The sequence below is a fragment of the Trichosurus vulpecula genome, chromosome 5, assembly GCF_011100635.1.
Source record: "Trichosurus vulpecula isolate mTriVul1 chromosome 5, mTriVul1.pri, whole genome shotgun sequence".
NCBI lineage: Eukaryota > Metazoa > Chordata > Mammalia > Diprotodontia > Phalangeridae > Trichosurus > Trichosurus vulpecula.
The window spans coordinates 146,263,342-146,289,777 of NC_050577.1; the positions used below are offsets into that span (position 1 = coordinate 146,263,342).

General features: G+C 37.3%; 1 protein-coding gene across 1 annotated transcript in view; it reads right to left on the reverse strand.

Annotated features, from left to right (window-relative positions):
- HBP1 (HMG-box transcription factor 1) overlaps positions 1-19,274 on the reverse strand; it is a 31,484-nt gene extending 12,210 nt beyond the window's left edge. Inside the window, exons 1-8 of the mRNA XM_036761812.1 lie at positions 19,118-19,274; positions 13,616-13,799; positions 11,529-11,757; positions 7,525-7,663; positions 7,076-7,187; positions 6,877-6,986; positions 6,224-6,380; positions 4,373-4,517 (exon numbers count right to left, since the gene is read on the reverse strand). Coding sequence (XP_036617707.1) covers positions 4,373-4,517; positions 6,224-6,380; positions 6,877-6,986; positions 7,076-7,187; positions 7,525-7,663; positions 11,529-11,757; positions 13,616-13,799; positions 19,118-19,246 — 1,205 coding nt within the window. The 5' untranslated portion in view covers positions 19,247-19,274. The remainder of the gene's footprint in view (positions 1-4,372; positions 4,518-6,223; positions 6,381-6,876; positions 6,987-7,075; positions 7,188-7,524; positions 7,664-11,528; positions 11,758-13,615; positions 13,800-19,117) is intronic.
- Positions 19,275-26,436: the final 7,162 nt, after the last annotated feature.

The window sequence follows — 26,436 nt, forward strand, 5'->3', positions numbered from 1 at the left end:
TCAAAGAACTCTCTAAACATCTAGTTATTACACTAAATATAATAACATTCATAAGATGACTCACATAATCAAAAAGTTTAAGTCATGATAAGTATACTCTTTATAATGGCAGAGCAGTACATGACACATTTTAGAAAGGTTTTGATAGAAAATTATTCCAATTTTTAAAGCTTCATTTAATAAGAAGGGGTAAGTTTCAACTGGAGGCAGCTAGGGGGCTCAGTGGATAGAGCGCTAGCCTAGAGTCAGAAAGAACTGAATTCAAATCCAGCCTCAGACACTCACTAGCTATGTGACCCTAAGAAAGTCACTTAACCTGTTTGCCTTAGTCCATTGGAGAAGGAAATGGCAAACCACCAAGAAAACCCCACAAAAAGTCACAGACACAAATAAAAACAAAGCTTCAATTATCTGGAAAATTCAATGATATGAATTCCCCATTATTTTCAGAGAAAGCACATACTGCTATAATAAACAACGCAAGAAGAAATTATAATCATACCAACAAAGAGAGCCACCATTAATATAAACAATGGCCTAAGGATGACCTAGTTTCTTTACTACCAACATTACTGGGCCTTGTGTCAATTCGTCTTGACTTCCCACTTCTTACACTTTTTTTGGGCATGAAATCTGTCATTTCAGTTGTATGCTGAACCCAATTGCTGCTTATCTACCCTTTTAAAATAACCTAGCAACGAACCAAGAAAAACAAGTGATGTTTTGTCAAAATACTGAAAAACAACTGCACATTTCTAGGAGACCAGTGGGTTTCGTTATAAATAAAATGAAGAGAAGGTTAAATATATGTAATTGCCACCCATCACTGCAAATAGCACAGCTAAAGTGGGAAGATAAATCTTTAAAAGAGAATAATTTTCATTGGAGTATCAAATGTCCAAATTACATTCAAACATCCATGTTATGATTTAACATTGTGACATCTAAAAATTTCTGAAAAATCTTACTTTAAAATGTGCTCTTCTTCGTACAAAATGACTGTGCAAGGTAAGTAGCTGATACTACTGACTGGACTATTAGCCACAAATGACTTCTGATGATTATCCATATGTGTAATTTTTAAATGTATAATACATTTAGATAAATTTACTGATACAGGACATTACAGTCAAAGTTCAAATGCTATATAGGATGCTTATAGTTGAGAAATATCTAAACAATAATCAATGGTTAGTTTGTACATCAATGCAACTTTTTTCTTAAAATAAGCATTTTCAAATTTGTGGTTTTATAAAAATATCAATCTTCTCTATATTTATGAACAGCAGAAAAAGAAAAGTATTCTTAGGATACCTTAGCAAAGACTTAAAAAAAAAAAAACCAACAACTCTGAATTATAATCGAAGTGTAGTGGGAAAAAGCACTGAATTTAGTTGCAACTGGAGTTTTAATTTACTACCTGTGTGACCTTGAAAATTTGTAAACAGAGGCCCTGGTCCAAAGACTATCTCTGATATTTGTTTTATTTTGGACAGATTAGTTTGGGTCTCTTCTAACTTTAATGGTATGAAAAATAATTGTATTTTGAAGTACCCAAAGTCTAGAGTAGAAGAGATATTGTTAGTTACTAAAATTTGATAACTGTGCCCTCTAGTGGCACCAGCGCTACATAAGCAGTAACGCAAGTTTTTGAGTACCCTATCGGTCCCCCTTAGGATTTAAAGTCCTGCAATTTCACAAATGGGTGAAAACTCAAATAAGCAAAAATTTGAAATAATTAACTATGAATTTTCTATAATTTTGACCAACAATAAAACTGAAATATATGGAACAAGTTTTTAAAAAACATATATTTACTAATTCCAGAAAATTCAAGAAAACAAAATTCCCTTTTCATCAACAGAAATGCCATTTTTACCGAGGGAAAAGAGCAGTTTCAAATATGTCTGATGCTCAGAAAGTGGCAACTATCAACTCTTCAGTAAGGCCAATTAAAACATGCTTAAAACACCTAAACTTCTACTTAATTCCAGTAAAGTACCTGCTTTTCACACCAATTTATTACCGATCTTCCCCAGATTTGAGAGATGGCTACAACTTTTTCAATGCCTTTTCTTATTTTACATTTGGCTTGTAAACAATTTAGATTTTATTTTAGTCTTTGTCCATTTAGTTTGCCTTCCTGCTCTGTGGAGACTATTTTTTTGTTTTTTTTCTTTTCTTTTTTTTTTAAAGTAATTTTTTTTTGGAGGGGAGAAGGCAGGGCAATTGGGGTTAAGTGACTTGCCCAAAGTCACACAGCTAGTAATTGTGTCAAGTGTCTGAGGCCAGATTTGAACTCAGGACCTCCTGACTCCAGGGCTGGTGCTCTACTCACCACGCCACCTAGCTGCTCCTGTTTCTTTCTTTTCCTAAACAGAACTCATTCCAAAGTAGCATCTAGATGGTACAGTGTTGGACCTGAGGTCAGGAAAACCCAAATTCAATTCTAGCTTCAGACACTTAACTAGCTGTGTGACCCTAGACTTAACACGTTTGCCCAGTTTCCTCATCTGTAAAATGTGGATAATAGCAGCACACAACTCCCAAGGTTCTTATGAGGATAAAATGAGAAAATATTTGTACAGTGATTTGTAAACTTAAAATCGCTATATAAATTCCATTATATTATTACATTACATGAAAATTTAAATATCCTAAATACTTTCCCTAGTTATTAAACTAAATTGTTAAGTTGAACTGTTAATTTCCTCTTGTATGGAAGCCCCTAAAGAATGGAACCAGTCTGTTTCATAATGAGACTTATTTTTCTTTAAGAACTAGTTCAGCTACAAAAGTAAGTGTAGCCCCTAGTTGTCACAGAACACAGGCTATGAGCCAGCTGGTCTTAATCCAGAGGAAGATACTCAAATGGATTTCTGATCTCATCAGAATGGATGTTCTCTTCAATGATGCTGACCACAACCCATCTTTAGCTTGTGCATGCTATGCCTCTCGTGCATTAAGTTCTCTATGCCGAGCCCACCTAACGCACAGTCTTCCTCCCTTTCTCTTGATATCCCGAGGATACCAGTGGAGTACTCTGGCTATGCACCTGCCATCCCACTCTCTGTGGCCAACCACAGGAAGATAAGAACTGAAAGAACTGAAATCATGCCTTGCTGTAGTTCTACTATGTTTTTCCAAGCACCTAAAGCCCCTGAATATTGATGCATCATATCTAAAGGATTTCTAAAGATGAGATTTTTTTTAATACCGGTAGACTTTTAGTTTAAATTTGGCAGAAGAAAGAACACATCTGATCTATCCTCAATGTTGACTTGTTTAATTCAACTCAACAAGGATTTATTAAACTCCTGTTATTATTTGCAGGCATCGAGCTGGATGGTAGGAATAGAGAAGAAACACCCCAGGCCCTATCTTTAAAGAACTTTGAGTCTTATGAAGGGGATACAACATATACATAAATGAGATAATAAAATGGAACTATCTTTCCCCCCAAAACCAACCCTCTTCTAAACTTCCAAATTTCTGTCAAGTACACCCCCCTCCTCCCCATCACTCAAGTTTAACTCCTCATTCTTCTCTCATTCCACACACCTGCTTGCCAGGTGCCATCAATTCTACCTCCACATCTCTCACTTCTTTCCATTTCCCTGGCTCCCATCCCAGCTCAGCCCCACACCACTTCCAATCTGGACTACTGCCATGTCCTAATTAGTCTCTCCCTTCTCCTTAATACTGCCAATCCTAATGCAAAGGTCTGACCATGTAACTCTTCTGTTTGACACTGAAAACCCTTCACACTAATCTCATTCTATACTGCGCCTTCACAAACCACCTGGGGTCCAGACAGAGTGGCCTCCTTGCTGCTGTTCCCCAGAGAGAGCACTGTACCTTGGCTGTCTCTCCATGCCGGGGAAGCACTCCTTTCTCACCTTGGAATCTTTAGCTTAACTTCGGTCAAAGCTCAGCTCAAATACCACCTCCTCTGCTAGGCCTTTCTGACTGCTAGTGCTTCCCCTATTCCCCAATTACCTTGTATTTATTTTGTACATTATCTCCCTGACAAAAGCTTTCATTTTTGTCTTTATATCCTCAGTGCCTAGCACATAGTAGGAGCCTAATAAATGCTTGTTGAATGACTCATACAATTCAAATTTTAAAGGTTTCATACAGGCTCAACCCCGTTCCTAAAAGATTATACAATTCCCCAGATGGCATGTTATCTTATTTACCCTACTTCATTTAATTCTGTTATTCTTTGTAATTTCTCCTAAACAATTTTCCTTTGATGTTTTTCGAAATCACAAAGGTTTATATGCCCCTGTAAATATTCATTTTAATATTACATCAACTACTACAAAATATGCTATTTGAAAATTTGAAAAAAGAATGAGTCCAAGATTACCTTTTAAATGTATCAAAAACACCTGAATCATCAAAATTAATGGCATCGGGGTGTCCAGGAGGTAGACATACATCGCCAATATGAACTTCACAGCATGGAATGCCATGCTGAACCACAGTCAGGCTTGGATAAAATGATGACCAACCTATAGTTATATATAATAGTAATATAAGCACGCTGATGCTATACCTAATTTCTTATTCCCCTTCCCCCCCAATGCATCCTTTTTGTTTACAGATAGTTTTTTATATATCTTAACTACAAAATGTCAAATCAATTGTTAATTAAAAGACATGTGAATTTTTTCTGATGCTGGTTATTAGCACTAGGTAATTATTTTCTCCATAAAATTAATGTTAACAAATCTATCCAAAATAATAATTGATATTCATAATGACGATATCAGGATTTTAGCACAGTAAATACTCTCTCAAACACTTGAGATTAAATTGTGTTTTTCATAATAATAGTGTTAAAATGCATTTACCATGTTCTACTTCTCTAAAAATTATTGATTCAAGTATGGTACATTTGGCAACTCTATCAACCAGATTATCTGACTATGACGCCACTATTCACTAGAACATGCCAGATAATACCCATACATTCAATGCTGGTACAATCTTTTTAGAGGGCAATCTGGGATTACACTATGAGTCACAAAAATAATCATACCCTTTGATCCAGTAATCCAACTATTGGGAATCTACTCTTAAGACTTATTAAAAATAAAAGAGCTGTTCAAAAATTTACTTAGTAGCATTATTTCTAATAGCAAAAAACTAGAAACAAATATTCAACAGTTCATGAATAGCTAAATGGTACATTAATGTAATGGAATACTATAATGACATTAAAATTATGAGCATTTAAAAAATTTGTTAAGGTTTGTATGACGCAAGATGAAGAAAGCAGAGGCAAAGTACATCATACTATGACTATGTATGAAGATACAGAATGGACCTGTTATCTCATCAATGATTAAAGTCCACAACCGGTCTGTGACTTAGTAGGTAATGACTAGGGAGTTGCCTGAGACACAAAGAGGTGAAGTGACTTGCCCAAAGTCACAAGAGTAGTCAAACATCAGAGGTAGGATTTATTCTTCCTGACTCCAAGCCTAGAACTTTATCCACTAAGCTTCACTGCCTCTACACTATATAAAATATGACATTATATGACTATAACTGAGAGGCAAGTATGGCATAATGGATAGAGAGGCAGCCCCAAATCAGGAAGTCCTTCAAGGCCCACTTCTGACACACAAGGCTGTGTGACCCTGCACCAGTTCCTCAGCCTCTCAATGTCCCATTCAACTCTGCAAGACTCTTGAGCTGCAGACAGCTCTCTAACTACTCTGGAAGAGAAGATCCACACTGAAAGTTTCCTAAATCAATGAAATCACAGGTCTGATCCCATCCCCACTCCACTCTCCCAAAAATGTATAACCCTATAAAAGGAAAAATGAATAGACATGCACTTACAGACATTAATGAATGGACAAAAAATGACAGCAGGTATAGTTAAGTAAATAAGTCTGATATACATGTATATGTGTGTATTATATATAAATGTATATATAACACACATATACATGGTAAATTTAAAACTAAATATAAATATCACAAATATACCAGATAACAGGAAAGTAAACATTAAAGTCATTTATACTCAAAAAAGATACACTCACATTTATGATCTGCTGTTGTTTAAACAAATATATAACATGTCCTAAAACAAATATTACTGAAATAAACTTTTCCCTTTAAGCTCACAAAATCACCAAAACCATGGGACACTGTGAAAAGTTTAAGATGTTTACTTTGAAAAAAGTGAGAATATCTACCATACCTTTATTTTTAACATAGAAAGGGTGGTCCAGTTTACACTCAACAGTCAGTAAACCATCTTCTACTGTACCAGGATCAAAAGTCAACTTCAGTACAGACTCTCCAAATGAAATGCTTTCTTCGTGGGATAACAACTTTAGACCATCAGAACCATAACTCTGAGAAAACATGTACAGTATGAAATAGACATGCTAACTAGCAGTCTATAAAATTTCTATGGCTTTTCTTATGGATTTGTCAAGAAGTAAACAAATGCAATTAATTCTCAAGTAATTAATTAAACATGGGAATCCCCCAATTCACAGATAATACTTAAGGTAAAATTTTAATGCTAACGTGCCATTCCCCTCTCCCAAATATGAAATCAGTATACTCCTCATAGTGTATAAAACCAAAATTAGCATTAAAGTATGAATTAATTTTAAGGCAAAAAAATTATAATCACTCCCTCCCCATCCACTGCTTCCCACTGTAATCTAAGGATGTATAATTATAAATTCATTACAAAGAATAGTAACAAATTCCCACCTAAAATGTGTAATATATTAAAATGAAAATAACTAGAATATATCTTTGCATATTATTCCTGGATCTTATTCTAAGGAAATGAAAACATGTCAGAAATATGTAAATTGTAAAGAATTAAAGCCCTACCTTTTGAGTACCCACAGGGAGATCTTCACTCTCACAACTCTCAGATCTAGCAAAATCTTCAACATCCTGCCATTCTTTATTGCGTCCCTTATGAAAACACAGACGTGTGCCTGAAATTTAAATTGAAAAGGGAATCCAAATATTGATATGCTGTCTTACGAGGACAGGATCTGCAAAACAACATACAACATACTCTTACCTTTCAAAAAACAATGCCACACGGTGGAAGGCCAAGAATTGCACCATCCCAGATCATCATCATCTGAGAGTGAGGACATACAGAAAATTCCAGACTCTGATTCACTACTTGCCTAAAAAAAATATACATTTTTGTAACAGTTACTAATTCTTGCAATCAGTATATAGATATTAAATGTAGCATCTTCTCACCTGACCAATTTTCTAAACAGAGAAATACAGTCCTCTAAAGTCCATTTCTTGGAAGCTATAATACATTTCTCCCACTATCACAAAATGTATTAGCAATTTATGGAGTAACACCCCAGTATAATAAAGACTACTTCAACATTTCATGAGGTTAAGTTCACAAACCACTGGAGGGAAGAAAAAAGTTATTTTGAAAGTTAATGAAAAAAAGAATGCATTGATTCTCTTGCCAACTTTTTAAACCTCAATGAACAAACTTACCCTTTCATGTCTTACTGATGCTTCATCCTTCCAATGATGATTAGAGAAAGCAGGCTCACCCTTGGAGGAAGACACTGGTGGAGGACGTGCATAGGAATGTAAACTTTTGCTAGTTGCTATGATGTGTACAGGAGATGATCTAAAAGGAAGCATTTTTAGCTTTAAACCCTGTGTTCTTCAAATCAATCTTTTCTTTTAACAAAAGTTATTTCACATTCAAAATTTTATGTTACTGCACAAAAATCTCACTTAGAAAATACAGTTAAAACAAGCAAGATGTCTGTATATTATATGCTTAATGTTATTATATTTCCCACAAATTATTAACAAAGCCACCCCCCCAATTAATTTTAAATACCTAATGCCTTGTTCGTGTTTCCTTCAATTTCACATTTTAACCACCAAATGTTATCTCACTAACATACTTTATTCATTTTATCCATATTTATACCTTCCTTTTGAATGATTTTCCAAGCACTGGTGTTTCCTATCTGCATCCCACCTTACCCTCATGCACACAAAACTCTTTTAAAAAATGTATAGCAGGGGCAGCTAGGTGGCATAGTGAGTAGAGCACTGGCCCTGGCGTCAGGAGGACCTGAGTTCAAAATCAGACCCAGACACTTGACACACTTACTGTGTAACCTTGGGCAAGTCACTTAACCCCAATTGCCCTGCCTTCCCCCCTCCAAAAAAGAGAAAAAAAATGTACAGTAAAAATGCCAATGCAGTCAACATGAAGAAAATTTACTTCAGTGAAACAATTTATTTAATCTATTCCTAAGTATTTATTGATCACCTATTATGTGCTACTACTTGGTTAAATCTCTTAAGATTAACAAAACTGAAAGCTGCTGATCCTTTGGCTCAAGCATTCTGATATTTGTATGATATAAGGGACATAAAAGTTTTAAGGTTTTTTTTGAATGTCAAAAACACATTAGTTGAAGTATTCTTTTTCTCAATGATCACACTTAAAAATAAAAAAAATTAAAATCACCTTCCATGAAAAGTCTCAGAAGTCTCTTTACTAAAGCAATGCTGCTTTTTCAAGTTCTGAGAAGGTTCAGACAAGGGCTTAGAGACTCAGAAGATAATCTTATATGAGATCAGGAATATATGGAAGGGATAAAGTTAAAAGCAGGACTACAAAATGATAGGCTTGCAATTAATTTGTACAGACTGAGCAGTCCGGAACTGGAGCAAAGAAGTAGAGAGAGGTAGAGAGCAAGGGGGGGGGGGGGGCCAGAAAGAGAGGGAGGGAGGGAAAGAGAGGGAGGAGGAGAGAGAGAGGGAGGGAGAGGGAGAGAGACAGAGAGAGACAGAGAGAGACAGAGAGAGAGAGAGACAGAGAGAGAGAGAGAGGAGAGAGAGAGAGAGGAGAGAGAGGAGAGAGAGAGAGAGAGGAGAGCGAGAGAGAGAGAGAAAGAGCATTCCTGAGAGAGCACACAGGGCCTACGAGGGAAGCATTCTCTGAAGAACATAAACAGAAGGGACACAAATTCTGTCCAGAGCCAATGAGGATCCTTAAAATTTAGTCATATCATAAATTCAAAGAAAAACGTCTAAACCTCTCATTCCCTTGAGATCTTGAAATTCGGGTTTTTTTTTTTCCTTTTTTCCAATAACATGTATGGAGCCAACTTTTAAATCAAGATTCCTCAGAACTTATTTCTGATAGCATAGATACATGATCCCATCAATATAGGTACTATAGTTTGGTAGTATCTTTGTAATAATCCAAATATATCCCAATGAATCCTGGCATACTGTTTAATCACCTTTTTATTTCAAATGAGACTGCATATGTTTGATTTTGTCCTGGTAGAATGGATTCTACCAATATAATTAAAAGAACAATTCTTTCATTCATTCATTCCCTTAACCCACATTTAAAAGAAAAGTTATGTTCTTAGGTTTTTCTGGTATAAAATTAATGTAATAAAAGATTTCAAAACACTATTTTCACCTGTTGCTTTATCCTTTTACTCTGCATGAATAGGGTGAATTTACCCAACTCCTTCGGTACTATACAGTTAACACCTTCAGACATCAAAATACCAATAACTAAAAGATTTTAAACTACACAGGAAGTTGCTTAAGCAACTTTGTGTTTAGCAAAGGCAGGCAAGACAGCTGAGTGTGACTTTCCATCTTGTTCCCTAGGAAAAAAGTGAAGCACAGAAAATTCTGCAGAGAATAAATTCACATCTTTAGGGGGTATTCCTTTAAATGCTAATTTATATTTATTTCCTTCTGAAGGGTTCACTCCACTTTACAATAACTATGCTCAGTCCTCACAACACTGCTATAAAGATGAAACATATGATCAAACTGAATGAAAAAACTGGGTACCAAGGCAATTAACAAAAAACAAAACAAAGCAATTTAAAAAAAAACAACACAAAAAAACCCAAGATCATGATGCCTGGTGGGGTTCTATAATTCTGCTGAGATTTTGATGCCATTTACACTTCTGTAAGAGAATATTTGCACTGTGCACTACATGCACTAATTTTTATTCTGTTGTTCAGTCCTTTCAATCATGTCTGACTTCTTGACCTCATTTAGTGTTTTCTCTTTCTCCAGGTCATTTTACAGATGAAGAAACTGAGGCAAACGGGTAAGTGATTTGCCCACGGTCACACAGATTTAAACTCAGGTCTTCTTGACTCCAGGCCCAACTCTATTCACTACACCACCCCATGCACTAGTTTACAGTAACTTAAAAAAAAAAAAGGATAAATCCCTGATCTTAACATATAAAAACTAATACTCTAATTTATTTTCTAACAAGAAATAGTCAACAAGCAAAAAAAAAAAACAACCTGATTTCTTTTAAAAAATAAGATGCCTTTGAATGGAAAAAAAAATAATTCTTTCCCAGAGTGTTTCAATTTTCCTTTTGCTTCAATACAGGTGAATGAAGTAAACTGGCTTAAATTAAATCTAAGTGATTCTGATAAAATGGTAGGTAGAAGAAGCAGTCTAAGTATACAATCAATAAGATAACTATTGGTTTCTTAGATGAATAAAGTTTACTCTTTTACAATGCAATCTATCAATTCAGAATGACACGTATTTATGTTATAGTACTCTGCAATATGCACACAAATGCACATTATTCTTTCAGTGGACAAAGTCCACTGCTATACAATGAATTGTATTTTTCTCACTGAAGAAATCCAGCGTTATCTTGTGCCTTTTTCACTCACATCAAGAAAAGATGGTGGTGATTTATTTTCTATGCAGAGGTACCCATGATTCCACAATTTTTAGAGCTAAATCATTATTAAAATAGATTCTACTTTGGTTTATTCTAAAGCAACTGATTCCATGGGTAGATAAATCAGCAATCCACTTTCTTAAACTATCTGAATGAATGGAACAACAGGGGTCAACATCAACCAAAGTAAATTTTAAGGAAAGTCCAGAATACTGATTTAAATCTACAAAGCAACCCAGTACACTAGCATAGCCCTATGAATACTAGATGAAAGAAACAAAGCTGCAGGTTAATATTAACAAGCCAATGTATAGTATTACCACACTTTTTCAAGCCAAAATAAATTTCATTTCCATGAAAAATAAGGAAAGGGCTGGGAAGAAGTTGATAATATTTTTAAAACTTGTGTTGGCTAATTTTAGTAAGCACTAAAAAAACAAAACAACTGTGACTTTATCTCAAGTCATGTCTTTCATTCATCCAGACAGAATTAAATAGGAAAATTCAGTTAATGAGTCAAAGATTTCATTCTCAAAAGTTGGGACCATGGTTATTAATTAAATGACTCATTTTTGGAGTTATTTCAAATCTGATCTACCAAAACCCTAATCCAAGTAAATTGCAAGGTCCAATGTATAATTTAACCTAGTAAACAGGTCAATTAAGCCAGGTTAGATAATTTAAACATTAATAAACATAAACATTTTACAATTATCAATAGCTTACACAATGGCACATATTTTAGATTCTTCCTAAAAAATGAAATCAAGATTCCTACCTGTTATAAAATGAGCACTGCATAAGAGGACTTTGTGGACTTGTGGCTATGTTTGCCAATTCTGTCAGCCAATCCACCTCATTTTCACAATATGCATTTTCTGACATGTCTGAGGTATTCTGGCTCCACGGTGGCCTTGTATATTCTTGATGTGAAACGTCTGCACTAAGTTGGTATATGGAAGATTGGGTAGAATCATTCTGAACAGCTTGAAGTTCAGGAAGGTCATCTGCACACAAGTAAACCCAAAATCATACGTAAGAAATTACTCATTTATGGCACAATATCATCATTACTGAGGGAAAAGAAATCTTTCAATATAAATATCCATATTAAACAATTGGGAACATTAAAGACCATAAATTCAAAATTAAAGGTACATTTATTTTCCTTGCATCATGTTTTGAGTAACAACCATTTTTGGATTTAAAATTCACTAATATATTAGTTTGATGGATGGGTAAAGATCAAATAAATATAATGTAGCAATGAATTTTAATTCCCTAAACTATTATACTGACAACCATTTAAAGGGCTGTAACAGGTGATTTTTAGAGTTCACATGGGAGTAACAGGTATCAAAAGCAATACAGAAAATAAGCAACACTATAAGCTCCTTAGTTATACTGACATATTAATGTTCATGGGGAAGCAATGAAAAAAACCCACATTTCTGAGCCTCAGTTCTCTCATTGTAAAATGAGGGAGTTGGTCTAGGTGGCCTTTTAAGGTACCTTCCCAGTTCTAAATCTATAATCTCATATCTTTACCCACATTTCTTGAAACCTTTTCCTGAAACTAAAAGCTATCCCATATGAAATTCATTCAGGATATCTATTCCTAAAATCCCAACTAAAGGATACTAATTTCTTCAAACTCCTGATCACAGGCCTCCCTTCCCAAGTCTATCCCATACAACTACCATCTCAATGTACCTCCATCTAATCACAATAGACAATACGTTTAGCCACTATCTATTTTCTATTAAATTAAGCTTGATTATGTCCTTTAGGCTCAGGCTACATAACAAAAGGAAGTGAAGTCAGAGAAGTGAAGCCACTGAAGGGATCTATCCATCTGATCTTCTTCTTTTAATTCTCAAACCTAAGTCCCCAAAGCAGCTACTGGGTTGGTAACCTACCCCAAAGTGAAGAATCATTCTGCCCTCTACCTACAACTAGAAGTGGCCAAGAATTGAGTTGCTCCACTTGTTAGGAAAGGATAAACCCTCAACATTTTTATTAAATGCTTTCAATATACTTTCAAGATACTATGCCAGGTACTAGGTAAACAAAGATACAACAGGAAGGATAAATACTCTAATAATTAGAATGCAAAGTGTAAAATAAATGCAAAATGTGAATGCCATGTAATGTTCTGAGTTCCATAAGGATTGGGACTATCTTATCTGATCCTCAAATAGCTCTACATATAGCAGAAACTTAATGAAGTTTTTAGATATTGAGTAAGTGAAGGAAAATACATTCATATAAGAGAAGGGATAGGTAGTCTTCAAAGATAAAATATCACCTGAAAAACTTCAACTGAGAAAGTTAAGCATCCATCCCAAACATGGGGAATGAGGAATAGCAAGAACAAAAGCTGAAAGATGAGACAGGGCAGAATGAGGTATGGTGAGTAGTCCAGTTTTGCAAGAAAAAAAGAGTATGTCAAATGGTGTAATATGAGATAAGGCCAGACAGGTATGGTGAAGCCATATTGCAGAAGTCCTTGAAAGACAGTTAGGAGTTTATACTATATTTGAAAGGCAATGAAAAGCTACTCATTGCTACGTTTTTTTTAGTAGGAGTAACATGATAAAAAAAATGCTTAATAAACAGTTTGATGTGGTTCAATAAAATTTTAATGTGTTCTTTAAAATGACCAACAGAGTCAAGACCCAATTTGGTTTTAAATCACACTTCAAAAGCACAAAATAAAATTATCTTGAAAATTTCTAATGGACAAAGTCATAAATATGATCAGATTACTTTACAGGAGTACGAATTGGAGCTGGCTATGTAAAAATTAATGCTAAATCTTATGGAGAGGCCTGGATAATTTCTGAAAAGTAGTAAATTGTTTACCAAGCTCCATGTGTTCATCACAGGAAGCATATCCAGGTGAAGATGGCAAATTCTCATTACACTGCAGCAACTCCAAGGAGTCATTCATTCCTGAAGCTCTCTTGTCCATTACCAGCAGGAGTTTCTGTACTGCATTAGACATTTGATTTGTCTTCACTTCCCACACCATGTTATGGTGTTCAGACTTAAAAGAAAAATAAGTAATGTGAATGAAAATGGCAAGATATGTGATCTTGGGAATTTTAACTACAAACAGATCAAAGGCATCATAATCTTGCGTCCCCTCACTAAGCTTATAAAGTCTACATATACTGCTCCTCAGAGATTCAGGCCGATTCCCTAACATATCTTCATCTGCAACTATAAAGTTAACATGCAATTACATCTACATGCCAGATTCTGAAGTTATCACGCTGAATTCGTAAAAGTCCTTCCTTTTAAAGAATACAAAGGACATTACTTATATACATATTTTATTTAACCTAATAACATTCCTGTGAAACCCTGGGGCCAATCTCCAATTATTGGTGTCAAAGAGCCTTTTGTTATGTTTGAATCCAATCCAATTGAACAAACATTTGTTAAACACTTTACTAAATCCAAGAACTAGGCCAGGCACGAAAACAAAACAAAAATAGTCCCTGGCCCCAAGGAGCTTACATTCTCTCCATGGGGGAGGGGAAGGAATAAAACGTACAAAACAGGTAAGTATACACATGGTAACTTGAGGGAGAGGGAACTAAAAAATAGAAGGACATGAGATAAGACTTAAAAGATCACATAAGTGAGCCTTATTACCCAAACTTTAAAAAGGGAGTATAAGTAAGTGGGAACTAATACAGAAGAGTACTGGAAAGAGAACTGGATGTAGTCAGGATAAATAGGTTCAAATGCTGATTCTGACATCTCTATTAGTTGGGTGGCCACAAGCTAGTCATTTTAACCTCTCTGAGCATCTGTACATTTGTAAAACAAGGACACCATGACTTGCATCATCTCACTGCATTGCCGTTTAGTCTGAACCTTGTAAATCTTAAAGCAACATAAATATGTCAGCTACTTATATTACACTGCAGAAAGAGCCTTCTTGGTCTTAGAGCCACAATATTCATTATTTGTTTCCTACAATTTCTAACTGAAAAGATTATTAAATAGTATAAAAAATGAGATCTTTAAAATCATTAGGAGAAAATATTTTGTAAAAGCCTCAAAATTTTGACATTACTTCTCTTTAAAAAAAGAAAACCATTTATTTTTATCATAACCTGACTATCCAAGGCCTTTTTAGAAAATGATGTTAGTTAAGTGGTTCAATGACAGAGCTCGGGCCAGAGTCAGACACTTGTTAGCTGAGTCATCCCAGGCCAATCGTTTAACCCTGTTTGCCTCAATTCTCTCATCTGTTAAATGGGGATAATAAAAGCACCTCCTGCCCAGACTAGTTGTGAAGAACAAATGAAATATTTGTAAAGTATTTAGTACACTGTCTGCCACATAGCAGGTGTTTTGGAATAGAATATATTAGTATTAATTATACCTGTGATTTTGAACAGACAGAAATGTAATAGCTAAGCCCGCAGCAAAAACCAACTTTTTTTCAAGTCCCCATCTATCACTATCTGTGTGACCTTGGGTTTGTCATTTCATGTAGCTGATTCTCCCTTTTCTCACCTATAAAATAAAGATGGCAGACGAGATGACCTCTTAAACTACCTTCCAGCTTTTAATCTATAATTTATGAATGGGAGGAAATAAGCATTTATTAAGCATTACTATGTATCAGACACCTTGAGATAATATTTGTCAAGCAATTATCTTCAATACAAACAATAAATGTAAAGTAGGTTCTATTATTAACCCCATTTCACAGTGGAAGAAACTGAGGCAAAACAGGTTCAGTGAATTGCCCAGGGTAACATGGTTGAGTGTTTGAGGCTACATTTGAATTCAAGTTTTTCTAATAGCTGGCTGAGCACTCTCAATCCACTGCTACTTAGCTGCCTCAAAATCTTTATCTGCCTATGAAATCTACAATGCGAAATCAACCTATTTACAATAATTTCCCCAAGTTACCATGAAAATCTCAGATCAGTGAATTTCTGCAATTCACACCCAGAACACTTCTATCTTAAGGTCAACCATAGAAGGTGCCAAGAAACTCTTTTTAAAACCTCTAAATGTTGTTAATACTTATTTAACATAAGATTAAGTAAGGGCAACAAGGATTTCCTCTGCATTCACAGGATCACTATATACTTCCCCTCTGGACTAATGGCTATGAACTTCGCAATATGAATCAAAGGAATTCCTTCAAATACAACATACACGCCAATCCAATCCAATAAATATTAAGCACCTAATATATGCAAGACACTGTACTAAGCCAGGCACTGGGGATACAAAGATAAAAGGAAAACTTTTCTTAACAAACAAAACCTACAACTGTCAAGTGTTCCAAGCTAATCAAAATGCACTGAAATATTTCTTACTGCTTAATAGGTATAGCAATGCTTTTTATTTCATCAGGCACAGAAAACAAAAGGAGTCAGAAAAGACAAAGAAAAGAAGATAAACTTTTCCTTCAGAAGCTTTTTTAAATTCATTTTGGTCAATTTTATTCACTCTCTTCAACAATACTTGCTTGAAAACTATTTCAGCAGGAACACTCCTCAACAGGAAAGGAAGAGGCACACATAAAAGTACTAGACTTCATTAAAAAATCATTCTAATCACTGACTGCATTTCCTTAAAGTGACACATCCTTCACGTTATATAATTTAACACCTGTGGGACAAGTGAAAGAATACTGATTTGGAGTCACAGGGATTTAAATGTAAAGTGCGGCTCTGCTACGTTATAACTTGTATAACCTCACCTCATATTTGTATTGTCATGAAAATGTCACGAGGATCAGATGAGAGGTATTCAACTACTACGTAAATCTTGATGCACAAATATAAGTTCATTACTCAAAACTGCTTGTAATATCCACAAGAGTGTAATGGAAAGAACATTAAACAAGGTCCTAAGTTTTAGATCTAGCCAATGTGAGTAGGTATGTGACTTTAATTCATTTATTCTTTACCCTCATTATCTTCATGTGTAACATGAGGTTAAGACCAGTCCTAAAAGGGCAGTTGTGAGAATCAAATGAAAAAGCTCCCTAAAATGAGAGACATTGGGGCAGCTAGGGGGTGCAGTGAATACAGCACTGACCCTTGGAGTCAGGACAGGAGTTCAAATTCAGCCTCAGACACCTACTAGCTATGTGACCCTGGGAAAGTCACTTAGTCCCATTTGCCTCAGTTTCTCATCTGTAAAATGAGCTGGAGAACAAAATGGCAAACCACTTCAATATCTCTGCTTAAGAAAACCCCAAATGGGGTCGCAAAGGATTGGAAACAACTGAAAAAAAAATCGAACCCTTAATAAATTTATTAGCCTCTTAATTAACCTAGGATAATACTATTGTGGGCACACAAAATTAACTGAAATAAATGAGGAAGATTTTTCAAAGGCTACAAGTCAAAAGTTTTTCAAACTCAGAAAACTTTTAGAAAACAGTATCATATAACAATAAATCTCGCCTTAATTCAATTAGTTTATCCAAATGATAATAACAAACATTTATATATGGCTTACAATGTGCAAGGCACTTTACAAATATTATTTCATTTTATCCTCACCGAGGACTGATAGGTGCTATTATTATCCCCCATTTTAACGACAAGGAACTGAGGGTTAAGTGACTTGCCCAGAGTCACACAGACAATAAATGTCTGAGGCTGAATTTGAGTCTTCCTGACTCCACAACCAATGCTCTATCGGCTGTGCCACCTACCTGCCTCTAAATTACACCTATTTTAAATGGAGATATTTAATATTTCAGTTTACAAAATAACATGTCCAATACAGCTTTTTCTCCTTTCTTGTTAACACTCGTCTGGATGTTTGAGGAAACCAATCTAATCATTGGATAACTGTGACATTACTGTTTTTTTATATCCGGGAAGCCTAATATTGGTTGGCTTGTTTTAAGGGGAAGAGGAAAAATGAAATCACAGAAGAAAACAGAGAACTCCAGATCAAAGGGCCTGTCAGCGGTTGCCTGAAATATATGGCATACCCTTTTGCACCCCCTCAGTGACCACAGTAGGTACCCAGTATTTTAATGAGTGTCCTTTAATCAGAATATCAAACAGAAGTTTGACTTAAGGTAACTTTAATCTCACACCCAACTTAAGAATTCATTAATAAACCTCATTCATTCCCTACCATATAGACCTTCCACCTCCCCCCCCCCCCCCCCCCCCCGGTCTTCCCCGTCCAATGGCATGCAGACTAAAATGTTTCGTGACCCTTGCCCTACACAACGCCTGTTGATCGAGAGAACGCTTGCGGGGGAGCAATGGGTAAAGAACCCTTCAATGTATACATGGGCTGCTAAGGTGCTCACACCTGGGCCGTGAAATTCAAAGATACCAAAGCACGGCCGGTGTTAATTAGCCCCGGACTCCTTTTTTCCCCCTTAAATGGGTTGTGGGCAGCTGCTCAAGCTGGAAGAAGTAAACTTGAGTGGCCTGCCAAGCCGCCTAGGTTCGGCCCTGCAGCCGCAGCACCGCCCTCCCACTAAAAGCCAAGTCCATCCCCTTCCTGCCCCCACTCGCCTTCATTACTCATCCCCCCTCCCCCACCTCCCGTCATGTGACCGCCGCCTGGACGCGGTGGTTGTTTATCCCCCTTCGACACTGCCCCATTGCGCAGGCGCCCCAGAGCCCATTCATTCGAACTGCGTAACAATGAGCCCCAGGGCCCAGGGGCTTCGAGAGGTTTGCGGCTTAGGCCACCTCAGCCAACTCCTCGGCCTAGGTTCGGACGGAGACTCTAGACAACCCCTTCCCCGTCACCCCCAACCCTCCTCCACCTCGTTAAAGCCGTCCCCTCGGCCTACCCCCTCCCCCCCGCAGGAAGAGTTGGCAATCAAACTTTGCTAAAGCCCCCAGAGCTCCGTGCCCGTTCCCACGTCCAGTCAACAAGCACCGGGGCGGCCTCCGGCCGCTGCCGGGCAAGCTCCTGGATCACTCCCCCTCCCTCAGCCCTGCCCGGAAAGTCCCTCGCGCACCGCAGCCGGAGCCACCGCGACGAGAGTCCAGTGGGCTCGCGCAGATCGGCTCACGGCCGTTACGAAAGGGGCTCGGGGGCCGAAAGAAGGTGGAAGCAACGGTTAACGGCCACTGCCCGCGGTTGCCGGTCTGGGTGAAGTGAAGCACCCGACCGATTCTCAGCCTTCTCCGCCTCCCGCCATCCGCCCTCCCCCCCTTTTCCTGAAGCCAGACACAAGCCCAGCCGTGGAGTGAGAGCAGCGCAGGACAAAAATCATGCGAACCAATCTGACATCCTCTACGACCCCGCGCACCCTCCGCCACAGCCGGACAGAGTTCGCCGGCGTGCCTTGGGCCCCAGTCGCGGCTTTCATTCCTCAACCGAAACTTTCCCACTTACCAAACCCGTCGCCATTACCAAGTCTTTCAAGCTTCTCCTTCCCCCTCCCCTCAACCCCCTGGGGGCCGAGCCTCCGCCTAGCTCCCTCGTCCTTTCATTGGCCTGAGGAGTCGCCATTCGGCCATACATCCCCTCCCATTGGGTACTATGGATGTCTGTCATGGAGGGCGGGCACATGTTGACTCTCTGCTTCTGTTGATTGGGAAGTTTGGTGCGTCAATCACAGGAGCAAGCTATTCGGATTGGATCGCTGCCGAGACTCCAGAGGTATACGCCAAACTTTATCACCGACATGAATTGTGGGGAGGTAGTCTCTGACCGCCACTTTGGACGAAGAAAGAAGCAGGTTGATGGAATACAGTGGACTACAACTCCCAGAATCCCAAGCGCGGCCCAGTCTTGATAGTAAACAAGAGTCATTGGGACACGTGTATCAGCTCGTTTGTTTTGGTGTCTGAAGGAAAAAGGAGGGGGCGAGGAAAGGAGTGTTTTCATTCTTGGTCTTTCCTCGCCTTCTTCTGGTCGTCTCTACAACACTTAGGGCAACCCAGGACTTTGGTGCAAAATTTCTTTGCTGCCCAGATAAAGCTCTTGGCTGGCCAGGTGACAGGAGACCATAGAGGCTGTTTATAAGATGAATTCACAGAAGAAATCATCTTAAAAATGGCCCTGAGAATCTCAGAGGAAGGGGTGCGATTGATACGACTGAACTTTCTGTAACATGCCCCTGTGAAAAAAACAGCTGTCTCAATTGCGGTTTTCTTCATGGCGAGGGAGGTGAAAGAGTTTGAAGTCTTTGTATGGACACGCAGGACGTGATATGTTATACAATAGCTACGCCTTTCCTCTTCCTTAGTCGTATCCACAGTAGACAGAAAGCTGGCCGGTTTCTTTTTCTTCAGTAGAAACATGTGAGTTAAACACATTGCAATTTTCTAAAATTTTCACTTGATTTCTTCAAGAAGCTTGAGTTTGTCTTCAACACAGCTTTAAAATGTTTGTTTCTTCCTGTTGTCCAGAAGAAAACTGTCCTTCCACTCCTTATCCACTAGGCGCTCCTCCATGCCAAAGCTGCTGAAACATTGAGTCACAGCGTAGGGTGGTGATGACTTCGGTTTTATTGTTATAATTCACTTTAAACACATGCTCGTTGGCGGTTGGGTGTATTTCATCTGTAATTCATATTTTCACATAAAGCATTTCCACTGAATAATCGCTTCAGCCTTTCGTCGTATTGGAAATGCTTCAAATCATTTATTGGATTTCTAAACCAGATTCTTAAAAAATTTTTAAAAATCAGGAAAATGTAGATTTATAGCAGAGTTTGTGAAATTGTCCAAATGTAAAACTATAGAATCTACTTGGTGGTTATGAAATGCCCTTGGACATTTAAATCGAAAAACGCTTCCTCTATAACAGGGATTCTTACCCTTTTGTGTTTTGGACTCCTTTAAAGGGAGAAAAAAAAAACCCAAAATACCCCAGATTAAGAAATACTTTATAAAGTAATTTAAATAATTTAAATTTAAAAAGTAATTTAAATAAAGTAATTAAAAATACTTTATAAAATGATGCTCCATGCTTTGTGGATGTTTTATCAGTGACCAAGTACATCCATTCTGGATATTGACCAAAATGTCAGCTATTATTAGCTTAACATTATTATCTGTTTCTATTTAGAGAAAACAAAATGGAAATAAGATCAGTAAAACAATAGACTATTAAAGGGATATAAATTTAGAACAGAATTTGTATGTTTCAACTTTAATAGACTTTTAAATAATAGATTTTAAAATAATAGTATATAAACACCTGATTTAGAAACAGCTCATTTGATCCTCGCAACAACCCCCTGGGGTAGATTCTACCTGGATTATTTTTTTTTTTTAACAAGAAAACAGATTAAAGAACCACATAAGTAACAAGGATTTTAACCCAAAAAAGGTCTCTCCTGATTTCAAGTTCATTACTCTTTCCATCACAGCACACTATCTTTACAAGATAAAAGATCAAAACTAGTAATCTTCCATCTTATCACTAGTGTGATTAAAAAAAGAAAATTCCTGACAGAACAAACTAAATGTGCCCAGAAATGGAAATGAATGCTCTACTATTCTTAAAAAATAATAAATTTGTTGGTTTCAACTAATTATTTTGTAGTTAAGGTCTTCCCAAGTTACTGCTGGGAATTTTAGTTACCTCACTCCTAGGTAATCAGCCCATTGGCTATATATATAAAATCCATAAGGGCTGTAAGTGACCATTTTATAGCCAAATTGAGAATGGGGACAACTGAGAACGTTGACCATGGACAATTGCCGAGAGTGATCTTCACAGTCATTAGTTCATCTTTTCCCTACCCACTAATGTCATTTTGCACCTATACAGTCTGCCTTTATTTCAGGTTAAGTTTCTGTCATGTTTCAGTAAAGAGAAACTTCGTGATACATTGTACAAAACAGTCTTACAGGAGGTATTGGGGAAGGGAATAACCACTTTACAAATAATTCATTTGATGCACACAACGGCCCTGGAAGGCCTTAGGCACTATTATTATCCCCATTTTACAACTGAGGAAACTGAGGCAGACAGGCTAAGTAACTTGCCCAAGGTCACAGAGCTAGAACACTGTCTGAGGCCAGGTTTAAACTCAGGTCTTCCTGAATTGTGTAGTCCTGACTCCAGACTCACTCTACTGTGCCACCTAGCTGCCTAGGGAAGACAACTTAAACAAGACAGTTATTCTTTGTTAAAAGGCTTAATACTAACCTTAATCTATTACCCTAAGAAAAACTTTTTTGTTCTTTTTTCCTGACCTATCACCTGGCATTCCAAAGGGTTTTTCTTAGAAGTCTGGAAGGGGCTTTGGAGAAAAATATTTTTAATACTTTAAAAAAACTTAAAAGAGAGTTTTTAATATGTAATATGCTTCCGCACTGGAAACTTCAGGACATGGATTATGTCTAAGTCTTTGCAAATGTGGGTAATGGTGATCCTTCAACTCTTTCACAAGCCAACGCTCTCTCTCTGTCTCTTTATATGTGCACACACACATATATACTCAAACACATGTACTATAAGACAATCATCTAAACATAGCATTAATAAGAAGTCTACACCTTTCAAAAACAGATATAGAGACTGATCCTTTAAATCTTCTCAAGTTGACTAGGGCTAAGCTATTTCTTTATTGAAGATGTCCACACTTTCTATAAGTAGATGTCTTCTGTCATGCTATTTTAAAATTATTTTTAATTCCAAACTTACGCATGCACGTGCGCGCACGTGCACATGCATAAGCATTTCCACATACGTAGCAGAAAGTGCAAAAAAAGATTGTGTATGAAACAGCAACCATTTACACTTCCTTTCTCTTTTCTTTCTTCAAACCCTTAGAACAGAACCAAGCAACTCCGAAATCTTTGTTTTTCTTATTTAACTCCCACAAGAACCTTTGAAGGTATTCAGGTTCTAAAGGATCACTTGTTTTTCCCCCTTTCTATTAGATTAATAGTACTGCATCAGTATTTAGCCCTTCTCAAACTTATCTTTCAAGATTTCTTTGGACTCCCTTGTTTGACTTTCAAACTTCCTACTCAGCTATGGTCTTTTCATTAAAGGTCCATTTTTTTTTCCAGCATAGAATTATAATCACCTTTGCAAGGGAAATTATTCTTTATTTTAAGCCTCTTTTGCCTTTCACAATACTGTACTAAAAGGTCTCCTTTCATTCATAGTGAAGCTTTCAGGTCTCAAGTAAATTCCAAAGTATGGTACTTGAAGTGATTTTTTTTCTGAAGGCTTGCAGTATTTTTGGCTGACATGTTCTGGATTTTGGTTATGACATTACTAACGTATTTCCTTTTGAGGTGTCTTTCAGTTGATGGTCAATGTGATGGGGTTTAGACTATGGGAGCCCCCTTGAACTCTTGTTGAATCTTCCCACTAGATGAGGCCTTTCCCTGATGCCATAAGCCTTTCATACACTAGGCCCAAATGTCTAGGCTTGGTTACTCTTATCCTAGCCTAGCCTCCCATTGTCCAGTTACTTCCCACCCTTAATCCCATTTCCTAGGTTCCTAGAGTCTGACCTCACCCCAGTCCCATCAAGCTCCTCCTTAGACTCCTCCTCAAGACCTTCCTTAAACCCCTCCTCCTATCACCCCAGGACCATCCTAGATTCCTCCCACAGCCTTTCTATATATGTCTCATCCTGCCTCCATGAAGGGGCTCAGATTCAATCTTAAATGTGGCCTGCTTGTGAAAAGGAGCATCACAAATGGTGAGATTCCTTAAGAGTCAACCCAATATGGCAAACCTGTAATAAACTTTATTTTTCTTTGGCTGTGAGAAGAATGGAGTCAAACTCATTCGAGCAGGACCTGGCATGTTGGTATTTTGGGGTCTCGAGGACCCATAAAAAACATGGTTCCCTAGCCTCATCACATGGATTCTGTGCTCAGTTTGCCCTCTGGTTATAATAGATATGGACAGTTTTAATTTATAATTTATTGAAACAGATTGCAGGATTTTAAAAAATACTATAAGGATTTTCAGGAAGTCCATTGGGTTTTAAATGATTTCTCCTTAACCTATTTTCTAGATCTGGTGATTTTGATATTGGACTTTAAATTTTCTACTATTTTTCCAATCTTTTTGGGTTTTTTCCTAGTATTTCAGTCAGTGAGCAAACATTTCTTTTTTTTTTTTACATTTTTTTAATCATTATTTGTTTATTTAATATTTTTAGTTTTTAGCATTAATTTTCACAAGCCTTTGAATTACAAATTTTCTCCCCATTTCTGCCCCCCCCCCCACTCCAACATGGCATATATTCTGATTGCCCACTTCCCCAGTCAGCCCTCCCTTCTGTCACCCCACTCCCCCCATCCCCTTTTCCCTTACTTTCTTGTAGGGCACGATAGATGTTTATGCCCCATTGCCTGGATATCTTATTTCCTAGTTGCATGCAAAAACTTTTTATTTAAACATCTTCTTTTAAAACTTTTGAGTTCCAAATTCTCTCCCCTCTTCCCTCCCACCCACACTCCCTAAGAAGGCAAGCAATTCAACATAGGGCACATGTCTATCATTATGCAAAACCCTTCCACAATACTCATGTTGTGAAAGACTAACTATATATTGCTCCTTCCTATCCTAACCCCCTTTATCCAGTTTTCTCCCTTGACCCTGTCCCTTTTCAAAAGTGTTTGCTTTTGATTACCTCTTCCCCCATCTGCCCTCCCTTCTATCATCCCCCCTTTTGTATCTCCTTCCTCCTTCTTTCCTATGGGGTAATTTACCCAATTGAGTGTGTATGTTATTCCCTCCTCAGGTCAAATCCGATGAGAGCACTCATTCCCCCTCACCTGCCCCCTCTTCCCTCCCAACAGAACTGCTTTTTTTGGCCACTATTATGTGAGATAATTTCCCCCATTCTTTCTCTCCCTTTCTCCCTCTGTCAATATATTTCTCTCTCATCCCTTAATTTGATTTGATTTTTTTAGATATCATCCCTTCATATTCAATTCACCCTGTGCCCTCTGTTTATGTCTATATATATATATGTTCCTGTCAGCTACCCTAATACTGAGGTCTCATAAATTATACACATCATATTTCCATGTAGGAATGTAAACAAAACCGTTCAACTTTGATAAGTCCCTTGTGATTTCTCTTTCTTGTTTACCTTTTCATGCTTCTCTTGATTCTTGTGTTGGAAAGTCAAATTTTCTATTCAGCTCTGGTCTTTTCACTGAGAAAGCTTGAAAGTCCTCTATTTTATTGAAAGTCCATATTTTGCCTAGGAGCATCATACTCAGTTTTACTGGATAGGTGATTCTTGGTTTTAATCCTAGCACAATTGACCTCCCAAATATCATATTCCAAGCCCTTCTATCCCTTTAGGTAGAAGCTGCTAGATCTTGTGTTATCCTGATTATGTTTCCACAATACTCAAATTTTTTCTTTTTGGCTGCTTGCAGTATTTTCTCCTTAATCTGGGAGCTCTGGAATTTGACAACAATATTCCTAGGAGTTTTCTTTTGGGGATCTTTTTCAGGAGGTGATCAGTGGATTCTTTCAATTTCTATTTTACTCTCTGGCTTTAGAAAATCAGGGCAGTCCTCCTTGATAATTTCTTGAAAGATGATATCTAGGCTCTTTTTTGATCATGGCTTTCAGGTAGTCCAATAATTTTTAAATCATCTCTCCTGGATCTATTCTCCAGGTCAGTGGTTTTTCCAATGAGATATTTCACATTGTCTTCCATTTTTTCATTCCTTTGGTTCTATTTGGTAATATCTTCATTTCTCCTGAAGTCACTAGCTTCCACTTGCTCCAGTCTAATTTTTAAGGTAGTATTTTCTTCAGTGGTCTTTTGGCCCTCCTTTTCCATTTGGCTAATTCTGCCTTTGAAGGCATTCTTCTCCTCATTGGCTTTTCAGAGCTCTTTTGCCATTTGAGTTAGTCTTTTTTTTTTTTTTTTTGCTTGTCATTACTTTTTTTATTTATTTTTTATTTTTAGTTTACAACACACGGTTCTACATAATTCTGAGTTCCAGATTTTCTTCCCTCCCTCCCCAAGACAGCATGGAATCCCATATAACTTCCATGTATAACTTCGCATTGAATTAACTTACACACTAGTCAAGTTGTGGAGAAGAATTATGACCAATGGAATGAATCATGAGAAAGACGGAACAGAACCAAAAAAAAAAAACACAACCCAAGAACAAAAACAAAAGAGAGGAAAAAAAAAAGGCGGGGGAAAAAGGCAAGCATGAAGTATGCCTCAATCTGCATTCATATTTCATAGTTCTTTCTCTGGATGTAGATAGCATTCTCCATCGTGAGTCCTTTGGAGTTGTCTTTGTACCTTGTGTTGCTGAGACGAGCAAAGTCTGTCAGGGTTAGGCCTCACAGAATCCATATATCTGTGGTTGTATATAATGTTCTCCTGGCTCTGCTCTGCTCACTCAGCATTATGTCGTGTTGGTTTTTCCAGGTTGTTATGAAGTCTGTATCATCCCCATTTCTTATAACACAATAGTATTCCATTACCTTCATATACCACAGCTTGTTCAGCCATTCCCCAATTGACAGGCATCCCTTTGATTTCCAATTCTTAGCTACCACAAAAAGAGCCGCTATAAATATTTTTGTACATATGGGTCCTTTTCCCACTTGTATGATCTCTTTGGGATACAACCCTAGAAGTGGTATTGCTGGGTCAAAGGGTACATACATTTTTATAGCCCTTTGGGCATAGCTCCAAATTGCTCTCCAAAATGGCTGGATCAGTTCACAACTCCACCAGC